General features: G+C 23.0%; 1 protein-coding gene across 2 annotated transcripts in view; it reads right to left on the bottom strand.

Moving 5' to 3' along the window:
- LOC117176966 (regucalcin-like) overlaps positions 1-17180 on the bottom strand; it is a 31039-nt gene that overhangs the window by 11439 nt on the left and 2420 nt on the right. The window contains exons 1-3 of one of the 2 annotated variants that reach the window (XM_033367395.1): positions 14409-14502; positions 3985-4163; positions 1630-1842 (exon numbers count right to left, since the gene is read on the bottom strand). In XM_033367395.1, coding sequence (XP_033223286.1) covers positions 1630-1842; positions 3985-4163; positions 14409-14422 — 406 coding nt within the window. In that variant the 5' untranslated portion in view covers positions 14423-14502. Of the gene's footprint in view, positions 1-1629; positions 1843-3984; positions 4164-14408; positions 14503-17180 lie in introns of those variants that run through there. The other variant, XM_033367394.1, reaches the window with a different exon arrangement.

The following is a 17180-nucleotide window of genomic DNA, read 5'->3' as shown; positions in this document are numbered from 1 at the left end:
AAGTAAATCTAATGGAATATTGTCAAACATAGAAATAACATCTAAAGAAATTAATGAATGAGTACTAGGTACCTGTATATTCTTGATTTTTTCTTTAAAATCTCAACTATCTTTAATAAAGGAGTGAGTCGTACCAGAAACAGGTTTTAAAGTTTTTGCTAAAAATTTTGCCAAATTGTAAGTAGTTGAACCAATGGAGGACACGATTAATCTCTATTTTAGGTCAGGCTTATGAACTTTAGGAAGGGCATAAGCCTTTGCAACAACACTACCATGATTTTTTAATTGATAAGCTAAATTCTCATTTATATATATTTTATTTTCCCATCTAAATATAATATCATTGCATTTTCCTTCAATAGTTGGAACTAAACTGGTATTAACTTTTTGATATAAAATTTTGTTTTCTAAAAGATTTTCAAATGTTGCATTATAATCATTCCTATTAGCTGCTACTGAAATATTTCCCTTATCTGCTTTTACAAAAATTAAATTTTTGTGATCATTTTGAAATTTTTTAACTGTTTCTAAAACTTTATTATCGTTATTAAATATGTTGATTTTAGTGTGATTTGAAATTAATTCTGTAACTGCTTTTCTAACATTTACTTTTTTATTTTCTTCAACATTTTTTATACATTCTTCAATGTTTGCAATAATATTATTACATGGAATTTCGTTTGAATTATAAGAAATACCATGTTTATTACCCAAAGCCAAAGTTTCAGCTATCTCATCTGGAATTGTTACATTGGATAAATTTTTAAACTATTTACTCAATCTTAATTCTCTATAACTGTTTTCATTCTTCAAAAAACGATTTTTAAGTAAGTCAAATTTTTTAATGTTTTAATGTTTCAATTTTTTAATGAACAACTTGTTCCTATTAAATTTATAACCGATCGAAGAAAGGTTTTACTTCTTAAAAAATTGAGAAGTTTTATTTTTTATATTTTTAATTTGAAAACTGATCTATTTTGCTGAAAATTCGTCTTTTTTGCAGAAAATTAATCTTCTTGGTCGAAATATTCCTTCTTTTTTAAATCCATCCTTTTTTGTTAAATATTAAAATTTTTTATTGAAAATTGATCTTCTTAAAATGAAAGTTCATTTTTCTTTTAAAAACTCATCTTTTTTGGTTTGAATATTTAATCTTTTGCAGAAAATTCGTTTATTTTGACTCTGAAATTAAAAAAAAAAATTGTTTGTAAATAAACTTTTTTGTTGAAAATTAGTTTTCTTGAAAATTTGTATACTTTAGTTTAAATAAACTCTTTTTGATTGGTAATTAAAATATTTTTAGATGACATATCAACTATTAGACTTTATTTTGAGAATTAACTGTTTAAGTTAAAAATCCATTTTTATTTTTTGTTAAAAATTAATTTTCCTAACTAATAATTTTCCTAAACTTCCTAACGTATTTTTGTTTGAAAAATAAAAGATTTGGTTCAAAATTCATATATTTTGTTGAAAATGCAATACCTCTGAGTTGAATTTTATGCAGATTTACAATTTTTTGGTAAACATTTTTCTGATATAAGATCTTTCAATCCTGAATTATTTAGAATCTGTTCTAATTTTTTCGAAAGGAATTGAATTGAATATTAATAAAATCAATTTAATTACCTGCCCAAAATCTTCCAAGGGCGTCGACCTTTCCATCATTAAATCTGTAGCCTTTTTTATCTTTTTCAATACTATTTAATAATACTTTGATTTCAGGATTATCATCATTACTTTCACCATCCCAAGTGACTAATACAATATCAGTACCAGATGCTACAAGTAATTTACCAGGAGTGTCCTCGATTGTTGAGACTATGCTGACGGGACCATTCTCTGGAAGTTTTAATATTTATGATTTTTTTATTTTGATCTATTTTCATTAAATTCTTTCAGTTTTACCATTTTTTTTTCAAATAGCAAGCCTTAATATTTGTACAATTAAAGAAAAAGTTCTTGGACAATTTACTAATTCGGGAAAATCGGGAAATAAGCGGGAATTTGATCCTGTTTGACTACTCTAATTCTAAGGAAATTTTCCAAAAAGAAATATAATCTTGAGTTTGGGAGAGGCAATTTTCTAAAAGATTTATAATTATTTTCGTAACATTGAATATGGAATTTTTGAAAAGAATTGTCATTTCTACATCGGGAGAGGAATTTGATTAATTATAATTAAATTATAATTCTTTAAAGAATTATAATTTTTTAATATGGACCTGGAATTTCAATAAAGAAATATAATTTTTAATTTGTAAGAGGAAATTTTGAAAATTAATTATAATTTTGTCTTGAAATAGGTCATTTTTGACATAAACCGGAATTTTTTAAATTAATTTTTATTTTAATTTATAAAAAGCGAGTTTATAAAAACTTCTTTGTTTTTTGCAAATAAAAATTTGCCAGAATTGGAAACTTTTTTCTTCCTAATTTTCGGAAAAGGCAGTTACTATATTTCTGAATTACAATTGAAAATATGCAAATAAATATAATTCTGACTTGAAACAGGAAATATTTTTTTATTAAATTAAATTTTGATTTATAAAAGAGGAATCCACAAAAACTAACCCTATTCCAAGTCAGAATTTGTCAACATTTTTAGAATTTTTTATTCTAAAAGCATAATTTATTTAAATTAAAAAATTCTTTTCTTTTTGCCAATAAGGACTATTTTGTTTTTATTTTTAATTAAAAAAGGAAAATTTACAAATACAATCCCCGTTCCAAGTCAGATTTATTAGATTTTAACAATTTCTTGTTCGAAATGTTAATTTTCTGGAATATAAGAATATTTTTTTTTTAAATTGGCCATAAATGGAAAATTTCCATCCGATTTGTAAAGAATTACAAATTTGTTCTTGGGACAGACAATTTTTTTTTATTTTTGAATTATAATTGAAAATTTAAATAAATATAATTCTAACTTGAAAGAGAGAATTAAAAAAAAGTAATTTTAATTTATAAAACGGAAATATAGAAAAGCTTTCTTTATTCCAAGTTAGAATTCATCAATTTTTTTTTAATTTCTCGTTCTAAATCGGAATTAAAAAATTATTTTTTCTCGGTACAAACATTTGTCAGAATTGAAAAATTCCCTTTATATTTCTGAATTTTGGAAAAAGGGAGTTGCTATATTTCTGAATTATAATAAAAATTTTTCTATAAATATTTTTTTATTCTGATTGAATGAAAAAGGAAAATTTAAAAATAAAAAAAAAGAAGTTATATCTCTGAATTATAATTAAAAATGTAAATAAATGTAATTCTGACTTGGAACAGGAAATTTAAAATAATAAATAGAATTCTGATTTATAAAACGGAAATATATAAAAGCTTTCTTCATTCCAAGTTAGAATTTATCAAATTTGTTAAATTCCTCATTCTAAATCAGAATTTGAATTTAAAAAATTATTTTTCTGTATAAAAAAACTTGTCAGAAAAAAAATTTCCTATCTATATTCCTGAATAATAATAAAAAATGTTGTGAATAAAAATATTTTTAACTTGGAACAAGAAATTTTTGAAAAGAATTTTAATTACTATATTGATAAATAATAATAGAAAATCGTCTATAAATATATTTTAATTTTGTTTAATGAAATAAGGAATTAACGAAAATGAGAATTTTTTAAAAATACAAAATTTTTGGCAAATAAAAATTGGTCATATTTTTAAATTACAATTGAAAATGCTGTGAATATAGTTCGGACGTTGAAAAAGGAATGTTATAAATTATTTTTAATTCTGATTTAAGAAAAGGGAATTAAAAAAATCTGTGATTAAATTCAGAATTAAAATTTTCTCACAAAATTCTCTGTTCCTTATCAGAATAGTAAATCTGATGAATAAAAATGATCCGAAGTTCTAAATCAGAATTATAATTCTTTTCGAAAATTCCTAAATTTAAAAATTGAAATATATTTTTTTAAAAACATAAAAAATAATAATTATTGCTTATTTTCAGATTTATCGACATACTTATGTAAGCGTAAAAGACTTCTTCTGTCGCTGGATTGTAACTATAAATAAGTTGCTTCCAAATTTGGACAAAGTAAAGCTTCTGAGTTCTCACGTCCCAATGAGGACCTTCTGAAAGCCCACGAACGTGAGCAACTTTCTCAAGTGAGATCTTCTGATCATTGCCAGGTTTTTCGGAACTGTGAAAATAAGTTAAGCAGTTATTATTATTATTTCTTTCTTAATGAATTTTATTATTTAATTTTCACTATTATGCAAATTTTAAGGAATTAAAAAATAAAATTTCAACTTTTTTAAAAAACCTAACTTCAGAAAGTTTAGTTTTTCAGGTGAATATTCAAATCAAATTCTTCACGAAAAAAGGGAAATAATTTCTTTTAAATAAAATTTCTTTGGTTTAAAATTAATATTTTTGATCTGAAAACTGATATATTTTTCTGAAAATTCGTCTCTTTTGCAGAAAATTAATCTTCTTGGTTGAAACCTTCTTTTTTTTTGAAATCCATACTTTTTTGGTAAAAATTTAACTTTTTGATTGAAAATTCAACTTATTGGGTTAAAAATTGATCTTCATTTGTTCAAAATTGATCTTTTTAAATTAAAAATTTATGTTTTTGTTTGAATATTGTATTTTTTTGGTAGAAAATTCGTTTATTAATACTCTGAAATTGAACAAATTTGGTTGCAATTTTCTTTAAAATTCGAATTTTTGGGCGATACTCAACTGTTACTTTTTTTAAATTCCTCTTTTTGGATTAAGGATTAAATTGGTTTTCCTGAAAATTCGTATGCCTTAATTTAAATAAACGGGTTTTCAGGACTGTGAAAATAAATTAAGCAGTTATTATTATTATTTCTTCCTTAATGCATTTCATTATTTAATTTTCACTATTATGCAACTTTTAAGGAATTAAAAAATAAAATTTCAAATTTTTTTAAAACCTAACTTCACAAAGTTTAGATTTTTCAGGTGAATATTCAAATCAAATTCTTCACGAAAAAAGGGAAATAATTTCTTTTAAATAAAATTTATGTGAATATTTATAATTAATTAAATGTAATTTGAAACGCTATAAATGTCTCCTTTTTTCAGTAAAAATATTGCACTGTCAACAAAATAGATGCATTTTTAACCAAATGGTTCAATTTTTTATGGAAAAGTTGAAAATTTCAATCAAGCAGATTAATTTTCGACGAAAAACTTGAAGTTTTCCACAACATACATGAATTTTCAATAAAGAAATAGTGAAATGTTGAACTCAAATCGATTAATATTAATTAAATATTTTAATTTTTAATTTAAAAAATGAAATTTCGACCAAAAAGAGATAAATTTTTAACTAAAAAATATCAATTTTCTAACAAAAATTGAATCGTAATATTTCTAGTGAAAGCCCTTCTTTTTATAAAAAAAAGAAGCAGTTGTTAATATTATAGTTACATTTTTAAAGTAAGAGATGAATCATTAAACAAAAGCATTAATTTTTAATAAAGTTGTTTAATTTTTAACCAAGTAGTTGAATTTGAAAATAAAAAGAACGCATTTTTAATAAAACAGTACCAAACCCGATTAATTTTAATCAAAACAGGGTGACCGTTTTAATCAAAGAATAAAATTCCCGGTTATTTCCCGGTTTTTTTCCCGGTTCGCAAATATTTTTCCCGGTCAATAAAATGTAAAAAATCGAAATATAAAGGTAAACAGTGAAAGTACAAGTAATACAAAATAAACAACAAACTAAAGCTTTCAAAGTGGAATTCTTGAATTTTTAACTTTTAAAATTGAAGTTTAAAAGTTTTTAAATTCAAAAATGTTGTATTGAATATTTCAATAATTTACACGTATAAACTGAAAGGTACTAACTCTTTTCAACTGAATAATTTCAAGTTTAATGAATTTAAACTTCAAAATTAAGAATTTTTAACATTCATAAATTATAGAGTTCAAAGATTTAGATTAGGTTCAAAAAATATCAATCCAGATTAAAATTTTCAATACTCTAAATTAAAGAATCGATCAATTAACTTTAAAAATGGTCAAAATTATATTATTCAGTTATTTTAGTTCATTCAATATTTTACAATTAAAAAAATTTTTAACTTATAAGTTCTTAAATACGAATTTAAATTATTTTCATTTTTTATAGTTTAGGCATCCTTGAAAAACTTTAAAATTACATTTCAAAATCTTGAGAAATTTAGAAGTAGTTTAAAATTTTTTCAAATTTAGCTATGTATTTGAGATTTTTCAAAACTTCGCAATAACTTTAAAAATTAATTGGATTTGGCCTACAAATTTTAGAAAATCCTGCGAATTAAAAAAAAATCTCCCTGAAAATTTGGATTTCTAAATAACAATTGAACACGTATTATTTTTAGAAACAATTTGAGTAATTTTAAGAGATATTTATAAGTTTAAAAATTAATTTAGAACTCGAAAGGATTTCAAATAATTTTAACAAAGTGTGTTTACCGAAAAAATTTGGTTATTCGTAACGAAATTGCGATGCAAATACTCCAAACAAATAAAAAAATGTTCTTAAAATTCCTAGGAAAATTGAAAATGATTCATTTTGAAAAATTATTTTAACAGAATATTCAAAAAGATTTCAAAAGATTTCCAATATTATTAAAAACGACCCAGTAAGAATTTAAGGATTAAATAATTATCCGTTTTCTTAATCAAAATTATTTTAATTAAATGGGTTAAAAATTGAATAATTTAGACCGAAAAAATATGTTTAATTTAATAAAAGCCTTTAATTACGAATTAATTTAGAATCTGGAAATCCTTTAAATTTCAATGCATTTAGAATCGTTTTATCAAATCAATTATTTTTCAGTTTTTAGTACTTAAGGTACAGATTCATTTTAAAAATTATTTATTTATAATTACAGTTGATAAAATAAAACTGTTTTTTATCACAAATTTTCAACTTCAAATGTTTTTAATTATTAATTGTTTGAGTCTTCAAGACTGCACGTTAAAATTCTAAAAATTAAAAATATAAGCTTAATAATAAAAATCTAAAATAAAGAATTTTTCAGTTGAAATATTTCCGAATTATGCACTATAAACTATATGATATCCTAATTGAACAAGATATCAGATATCAGATATCAGAGATGAATTTTCAACAAAAGAATTAAATTTTGAACCAAAAATCATTTTTCAGTTAAGGAAGAATAAGAATGTCATCCACATTGCTCCAAAAGAAATGAATTTTCTACTATTTTTTAGCCAAGAAAGAAAAAAATTTCAACCAAGTTGTTGAATTTTTATCAATAATGGGTATTTTTCAAACAATTAGTTGAATATTTCACTCAAAAAGATGAATTTTCAACCAAAAATAATTTTTTTTGAACCAAATTGATGAATTTTTATCAAAATAATCAGATTTTCAACCAACCAGTTTAATTTTTAATAAAAAAATCAATTTTCTCCCCAAAGATATAAATTTTAAATATAAAAGTTGAATTTCAACAAAATTGTTGAATTCTTCAACGAAATAGACGTATTTTAAACAAATAATTTTAATTTTCAACGACTAAGGATGAGAATAAATAAAATTTGTGTTTTAATCGATATAAATAAATTTTCATCTAACCAGTTTCGTTTTTAACCAAACAAATTAAATTTCTACACTAAGAAATTAATTTTCCACAACTTTTCAGTAGGAAAGAAAAATAATTTCAACCAAATTGTTGAATATGCATCGATAAAAGTTAATTTTCAAACAATAAGATAAATTTTTAACCCAAAGACGAATTTTCGACTAGAAAGGATTACTTTATAACAAAATTGTTGGATTTTCATAAAAATAATTGAATTTGCAACCAACCAGTTTCATTTTTTACCAATAAAAATTCAATTTTTACATAAAAAAATGAATTTTCAACAAAGAACCCGTATTTTCAACGAATAAAGATGAGAATGAACCAAATTTGTGTATTTTAATCAAAATAATTAAATTCACAAACAACCTGTTCTATTTTTAACAAAAAATCCAACTTCTACCCAAAGAAACGAATTTTTCACAATTTCTTAGCCAGGAAATAAAAATAAATTTAACCAAATTGTTGTATTTTCATTAATATAAGTTCATTTTTTAACAAATACTAGAATTTTCCACCCAGCCAGATGAATTTTCGATCAAAAAGGATTACTTTTAACAAAATTGTTGGATTTTCATCAAAATAATTAAATTTGCACCCAACCAGTTTCATTTTTAACAAAAAAAAATCAATTTATACCTAAAAAAATACATTTAAAACAAATAATCCGAATTTTCAACGAATATGGATGAGATTGAACAAAATTGGTGTATTTTAATTAGAATAATTAAATTTGTAATCAACCAGTTTCACTTTTATCAACAAAATTAAATTTATACAAAAATGAATTAATTCTCCACCACTTTTGAGTAAAAAAGAGACATAATTTAAGCAAAGTGTTGAATCTTCATCAATAACAGTTATTTTTCAAAAAAATAGTTGAATTTTTCACTCGAAAAGAGGAATTTTCAACCAAAAAGAATGAATTTTTATCTAAATAATTAAAATTCCAACCAACCACTTTAATATTTAATAAAAAAATCAATTTTCTTCTGAAAGAGATGATTTTTTAACAAAAGAGTTAAATTAAAAAAAAAATTGTTTAATTTTTCAAGAAATAATTTGAATTTTCAACAAATAAGGATGAGATTAGAAAAAATTTGTATTTTTTATTTAAAATAATTAAATTTGCATCCAGCCAGTTTCATTTGTAACAAAAATATCCAACTTTAGCCAAAGAAATTAACTTACAATTTGTTGAACCTTCATCAATAAAAGTTCATTAAAAAAAAATAGTTGAATTTTCAATCCAAAAGGAGGAATTTACAACCAAAAAGGATGACTTATTAACATAATTGTTTAGTTCTTATCCAAATAATTAGATTTTCAACTAAACATTTTAATTTTTAATAAAAAAATCAATTTTCTTCCCAAAGAGATAATTTTTGAAGAAAGAAATTTTCAACAAATAATTTGAATTTTTTACGAATACGGATAAAATTTGGCAAAATTTGTGTATTTTATTCAAAATAATTAAATTCGCAACCAACCTGTTCAATTTTTAACAAAAAATCCAACTTCTACCCAAAGAAATGAATTATTCAATATTTTTCAGTAGGAAAGAAACGTAATCTTAATCAAATTGTTGAGTCTTCATTAATAATTAATAAAACTTAATTTTCAAACAAATATTTGAATATCCATCCAAAAAGACAAATTTTGAACCAAAGAGGACGAATTTTTAACAAAATTGTTGAGCTTCATCCAAAGCATTTAATTTGCAACCAACTAGCTTCGTTTTTAATAAAAGAATCAAGTTTCTACCCAAAGAGATAAATTTTCAACAATAGAGTTGAATTTCAACAAAATTGTTGAATTTTCCACCGAAGCAGGTGAATTTTCAACAAATAATTTGAACTTTCAACGAATGTGGATGAAATTCAACAAAAATTGTGTACTTTAATAAAAACAATTGAGTTTGAAACCAACCTGTTAAATTTTTAACAAAAAAATAAAGTAAAAAAGTAAAATAATTTCAATTAAATTATTGAATCTTCCTCAATAAAAGTTCATTTTCAAACAAATATTTGAAATTTCCACAAAAAAAGATAAATTTTCAAATAAAATTATTGAATTAAAAAAAAATAATTTTGATTTGCAATGAACCAGTTTCATTTTTGATAAAAAAATTCAGTTTTCACCTAAAGAGATAAATTTTCAATATAAAAGTTGAATTTCAACTAAATTATTCAATTTTCACCCGAAACAACAGAATCTTCACAAATATTTTGAATTTTTTAAAAATAAGGATAAGATTAAACAAAATTTGTGTATTTTAATAAAAATAATCAAATCAGTAATCAACCAGTTTAATTCTTAGCAACAAAAAAATTTCTACCCAAAGAGAATAATTTTCCACCATTTTTCAGTCAGAAAAGAATAAATAATTTCAACCGAATTATTGAATCTTTATCAAAGTTATTTTCAAACAAATAGTTGAATTTCACACTCAAAAAGACGAATTTTCTATCAAAACGAAAGACTTTTTAACAAAATTGTCGATATTGTATCCAAACCATTAAATTACCAACCAATCAGTTTTATTTTCAATCCAAAAATCAATTTTCTACCCAATAAGATAAATTTTCCACAATAGAGTTGAACTTCAACCAAATTCTTGAATTATCCACCGAAACAAACGATTTTTTTACAAATAATTTGAATTTTCAACAAATGAGAATAAAATGGTGCAAAATTGTTGTATTTTATTTAAAATAATTAAATTTGCAACCAACTTGTTCAATTTTTAATCAAAAATCCAACTTTTACCCAAAGAAATGAATTTTTCACCATTTTTTAGCCAGGGAAGAAAAATGAGTTTAAAACGAATTTAAAAAAATCATTTGATATTTCTATGAATAAGTATGAGATTAAAGAAAATTTATGATTTTAATAAAAATAATGAAGTTTGAAACCAACCTGTTGAATTTATAACAAAAAATCCAACTTCTACTCGAGGAATTTAATTTTTCACCATTTTTTAGCTAGGGAAGAAAAATAATTTCAACCAAATTGGTGAACCTTTATCTATAAAAGTTTACTTTCTAACAAACATTGGAAATTGCCATCCAAAACGACAAATTTTCCACCAAAAAGGACGAATTATTTAACAAAATTATTTAGTTTTTACCCAAATAATGGAATTTTCAACCAATCAGTTTCATTCTTAACCCTTTCCGGCAAACATTTTTCAGGGAAACGAGTTTTCATGAAAATTGGTACATAGGGGTTTTTGGGGTCGCTGATTACGAATCTGAACTCAGATTTTGAAAATTCAAAATGGCGGGTCCAATATGGCGGCTAACATTTGGTATATTTTTTATTTTTTCTGAAAATTGGTATACGGGGGTTTTTGGGATCACTGATCAGGAATCTGAACTCAGATTTAGAAAATTCAAAATGGTGGATCCAATATGGCGACTTAAATTTGGAATATTTTTGGATTTCTGAACTTAGATTTTGGACATTCTAAGTTTCGGGCGCCATCTTGGATCCACCATTTTAAATTTCCAAAATCTGAGTTCATATTCGTCATCACTGACCTCAAAAAAACCCCTGTATACCAATTTTCAGATAAAATCCAACAGTTTTTTCAATAATGAATTTTTTCAACAAAAAAGGCTTTTTCATCTTTGTTTATAAATATTAACAAATCATTTAAAAAATTTAGACCCGTCGCACAAAAATTTCAATTTCCTATCATCCTGCGAGCATGAAATTTTAAAAAATCTGTGTAAAATCCAATAAAAACTACCGCAAAGGGTTAACAAAAAATTAAGTTTCTACCGAAAAATATGAATTTTCCTCAAAAGAGTTGAATTTAAACCAAATTGTTGAATTTCCCACCCAAACGGACGAATTTTCAATAAATAATTTATATTTTCAACGAATAAGGGTTAAATTCAACAAAAATGGTGTATTTTAATAAAAATAATGAAGTTTGAAACCTACCAGTTTCATTCATTAAAAAAAAACAAGTTTCTACGCAAAGAGAATAATTTTCCACCATTTTTCGGTCAGGAATGAAAAATAATTTCAACCAAATTGTTGAATCTTTATCAGTAAAAGCTAATTTTCAAACAAATAGTTGAATTTTCCTACAAAAAAGAAAATTTTCAGCCAAAAAGGAATAATTTTGTACAAAATTGTCGAACTTTATCCAAATAATTAGATTTTCAACAAACCAGTTTCATTTTTAATTAAAAAATGAGCTTTCTATCTAAAGAGATAAATTGCTGCATTTTAATTAAAATAATTTATTTTATAACCAACCCGTTTCATTCTTAATAATAAATAAAAAAAAAAATAAGAAAAACAAGTTTCTACGCAAAAAGATCAATTGTGGAAAATTGATCTTTTTGCTTAGAAACTTGTTGTTTTTATTTATTTTTTATTTATTATTAGGAATGAAACTGGTGGGTTGTAAAATAAATTATTTTAATCAAAATGCACCAATTTTCTTCAATGTTATCCTTGTTCATAGAAAATTCAACGATTTAGTTGAAATTTAACTTTTAAAATAAAAATTTATCTCTTTGGGTAGAAAGCTAATTTTTTAATTAAAAATGTAACTGGTTTGTTGAAAATCTATTATTTTCAACAAATAAAGATAAAATTTTGCAAAATTTTTGTATTTTATTCAAAATAATCAAATTTGCCACCAACCTGTTCAATTTTTAACCAAAAATCCAACTTCTACCCAAAGAAATAAAATTTTCACCATTTTTTAGCCAGGGAAGAAAAATAATTTCAACCGAATTGTTGAATTTTTATCTAAATAATTAAATTTACAACCACATAATACAATTTTTTATATAAAAAAAAACAAGTTTCGACTGAAAGATATGAATTTTCAAAAAAAAGTTAGATTTTAACCAAATTGTTGAATTTTCCACAGAAAAAGACGAATTTTCAACAAATAAGGATGAAATTCAACAAAAAATATATATTTCAATGCAAATAATTAAATTTGTAACCTACCAGTTTCATTCTTAAAAAAAAACAAGTTTCTACGCAAAGAGAATAATTTTCGACCATTTTTCGGTCAGGAATGAAAAATAATTTCAACCAAATTGTTGAATCTTTATCAGTAAAAGCTAATTTTCAAACAAATAGTTGAATTTTCCAACGAAAAAGAAAATTTTCAACCAAAAAGGAATATTTTTTTACAAAACTGTCGAACTTTATCCAAATAATTAGATTTTCAACACACCAGTTTCATTTTTAATTTAAAAATGAGCTTTTTACCCAGAGATGAATTTTTATTTTAAAAGTTAAATTTCAACTAAATATTTGAATTTTTTTATGAACAAGGATAACATTGAAGAAAATTGGTGCATTTAAATTAAAATAATTTATTTTGCAACCAACCAGTTTCATTCTTGATAATAAATAAAAAAATAAATAAAAAAACAAGTTTCTACGCAAAAAGATCAATTTTCCACCATTTTTCAGTCAGGAATGAAACATAATTTCAACTAAATTGTTGAATCTTCATGAATAAAAGTTGATTTTTAAATAAATAGTTGCATTTTTTAATGAAAAAATCAAGTTTCTACCCAAAGAAATAAATTTCCCATTATTCTTTAGTCAGAAAAGAAAAATAATTTAAAACAAATTGTTGAATCTTCATTAAAAAAATGTAATTTTGAAACAGATTGTTGAATTTTCCATCCAAAAAGACAAATTTTCCAACAAAAAGGACGAATTCTTTAACAAAATTGTTGAAGTTTTATTTAAATAATTATATTTGCAATCAACCAGTTTAATTTTTAACGAACAAATCAAATTTCTACCCAAACAGATGAATTTTCAACAAAAGAGTTGAATTTCAACCGAATTGTTGAATTTTCATTAAATAATTAAATTTGCAACCAAATAATACAATTTTTCATTAAAAAAAATTAAGTTTCGACCAAAAGATATGAATTCTTAACAAATGATTTGAATTTTAACCAAATTGTTGAATTTTTCATCCAAACATACGAATTTTCAACAATTAAATTGAACTTTCATGAATAAGAATGAGTTTGAACAAAATTGGTGTATTTTAATCAAAACAATTAAATTTGTAATAAATTAGTTTCATTCTTAAAAAAAAGTTTCTACCATTTTCATTTTTAATAAAAAAATGAGGTTTCTACCTAAAGAGATAAATTTTTAATATAAAAGTTAAATTTCAACTAAATTTAGATTTTTCCACCGAAACAGACGAATTAAAAAAAATGATTTGAATTTTCTATGAATAAGGATGAGATTGTAGAAAATTTGTTTATTTTAATTAAAATAATTAAATTTGCAACCAACCAGTTTAATTCTTATATAATATAATCTTATATAATAATCAAATTTTCATCCAAATAATAAAATTTTTAATGAAAAAAGATGGATTTTCAACCAAAAAGAATTAGCTCAATAAAAAACCGTAAAGCCTGTGGTGAATAAATAAAAAATTTTGATCAAACATAACCTAAGAATAATGGTCTAAATAAATGTATGAGTTCATTTTTAATACTTTTAAAATATTAGGTTATATAACTGGAAGTTTTTCCTAGAAAATGAGCTTAGTTTCCACTGCACTTTTCGTTTTCCGACTAAACACTTTTAAATTCGGCCTGCACAAAATTTTCGTCGGACTATATGCACACGATTTTGGGCCATGAACTAAGTTGGTTTAAATCTAAAAAAAAAGTTGAAAACGATCGAAAGTTTAATCGAATGAATTTTTCTAGAGGTTAAATATTTTAATTTTTTAACTGTTTAACCGGTCAAGCGAGGTGAACTCTGTCCAATATTAAATTTTTATTTACACATTTCGTGACATCCCTAGATTTTTGCTATGATTTTAAAAACTGATTCTACAATCTACATCACAATTAATTAAATTTTAATGTTTAGTTCTACTGTCAAGTCCGTAGAAAATGTTGATTGGCCCAATTAAATCGGAAGCCAAAGGCATTCAAAGCGCGGGATTTTCAAATTCGAGTCGTCAAACTCATCCTTTTTTATTAAAAGAAAAATTTAAATTAATTACACGAAGTTAATTACACAAATGATCAAATAAATCATAGTTATACTTAAATATATATGTTTACATAAATTTAATGTAATTTAACGCATTTTAATATTGAAACACAGTTTGAATTTTTCGCGCGTCGAGCAAAAATCCTGGGTTCCGTTTCATTTTTATGCGCAGTAGTTTAAAAGTAGCTTTTTCGACTCAACTCTCGTATATCACAGTGGAAATGGAACGTTCGATATTTTAAAGGGGCACTATTTATTACGAATTTAAATCTATTTTCCGTGCAGCCTTCACAAGTTTAGTTTGCTTTAAAAAACTCGTTATATTTTTAAAATCGCGATTTAAATTTGTCACTCTAAAATTTGTTATAGTTTATATAATTTGCAGGGATTCCCCTATTTTCCTGTTTCCCCTTTTTTAAAATCCCCATTTTCCCTTTTATATTTAAATATATTATATTTAAAAATGCAATTGTTGGTTTTATATTTAACGCAAATAGAAAAAGTTTACATTTTTATTTTAATGTCATTTTCATTATTTTATAATAATTAATTTAATTTTCTTAAAGATTGTCCCATTTCAATCTAAACTTTTCAGAATTTGAATTAAACTTCAAAGCTGAAATATTAAAAAATGGTTATTAAATATTTTTAAATACATTATAATTAAGTATAATCAGGTATCTTATCCACAAGAGTGGATAAAAAAAATGTTCTGGAATTTTCGTTCACGTATTTTCCAAAAAAAAAAACATATTTGTCAATATAATTCAGAAACGTCAATATTTGTGTTTTGCATGTTTTTGGCACTAATTATGATTTTTTTGTAGTTTTTTAAATACAAATTGTTTCTAATACATAAAATACTAATTTTAATTGGTAACTAGATGTCTACAAAAATTTTTAAAATAATTTATTGCTGTTTATAGCAATTTTCTCTCAGAATAGTGTTAAAAGGTCGCGATTTTTTCTGAATTTTTCAAATTATTTTCAACTTATTAGTTAGATCGAGGCAATAATTAATTACATTTTTAAGAAATAATTTTTTTAAGAGTTTATTATTATTTTTAATAATATTCTCTTAGAATAATGCTAAAAAGTTGCAGTTTTTTCTAAAATGTTCAACTTTTTGTTCATTATTCAAGTAGAGTGAGCTAACAAGTAATCCAAGTTAACAGAAATAATTGTTTAAACAATTTATTATTATTTTTAGTAATATTTTCTTACAATAATTCAAGGAAGTTGCATGTTTTTCTGAAATGTTAATTTTTTTCAACTTTTGACTTATAATATAGTAAAAATTAATAAAATTTAACAAATATAATTGTTGAAACAAATAATTATTTTAATTTTCGGAAATTTTTAACTATTTGTCCATTTTTTACTTAGCGAGATAATAATTAATAAAAGTTAAGAAACCTAATTATAATTCTAGAAAGTTGCGGGATTTTCTAAAATTTTTAGCTTTTCTTTTGCGTTATAGTTAGGAAAAAATAAAAAATAATAATATTAATTTAAATAAAAAGGCTCTGAGTAACTACTGCAGGAAAAATTTACATGTAATAGGATGAATATAGAAAATTTTAGGAATATTTCAAATATCTGTTTTATTTTGGAAAAATATATTCACAAAAAAGAGATTGTCTAAAAAATTAATCTCTTGATTGTTTATTTATTATTGGTTCATAAGGAAAAAACCATCATAATTTGCTTAAATAATTATTTTTGCTTAATTGATTTCATTCTTCTCTTTCTCTATGTGAGAAGTACACAAAAAGTTGAATATTTTAGAAAAAACTGCAACTTTCTAGCACTGTTTCAAGAGAATATTATTATAAATAATAATACATTATTTAAAACAATTACTCATGTTAAATTTAATTGATTACTGTCTCGCTCTAACCGAAGAGTTTAAAAAAATTTGGAAAAATGCCAAACAAACGCGACTTTCTAATTCTATTCTAAGAGAAAATAGCTAAAAACAATAATAAATTGTTTAACAAATTTTTTCTATTCATATTTTTTGTACAAGACTTAATATTAATTTATTGAACACCTAAAACATAACATTTAAAAATTTGTTATTATGGATTTTGAAATAGTTTGTGTTTTTTATTATCATTATCATTATTAATTATATATTATTCTTACTTAATTTAATGAATTTGCACAATTTCAAGAGATATCTACTGATACAAGCAAATTTCAAGGATTTTAAAGTTTTAAAGTTATATTAGATTATTCCAAAGAATTTCAAGAGATTTTGTTTAAAAAAATTGTGGAACTTTGGAAATTAAACATTTTTTATTGTGGATCTGTAAATAGTTTGTATTGTTAATGTTATAAATTTTAATACAAAAATTTTTAGAACAGGAAATACTTTTTATATGAAAAGTATTTAATACATATAAAAATTGTTTATTCACCAAATTAGATTTTTTCTTAAAATTTTGTATATCGCCGTGAATGGATTTCCAACGACGTAAGTATATAGTAAGTATATTTCTAATTCTATTTTTGCTTATTATTTTATTAACTAATTCTAAATAATTATATTTATT

The sequence above is a fragment of the Belonocnema kinseyi genome, chromosome 7 (assembly GCF_010883055.1).
Source record: "Belonocnema kinseyi isolate 2016_QV_RU_SX_M_011 chromosome 7, B_treatae_v1, whole genome shotgun sequence".
Taxonomy (NCBI): Eukaryota; Metazoa; Arthropoda; class Insecta; order Hymenoptera; family Cynipidae; genus Belonocnema; species Belonocnema kinseyi.
This window is presented reverse-complemented; position numbering and strand designations above follow the sequence as displayed.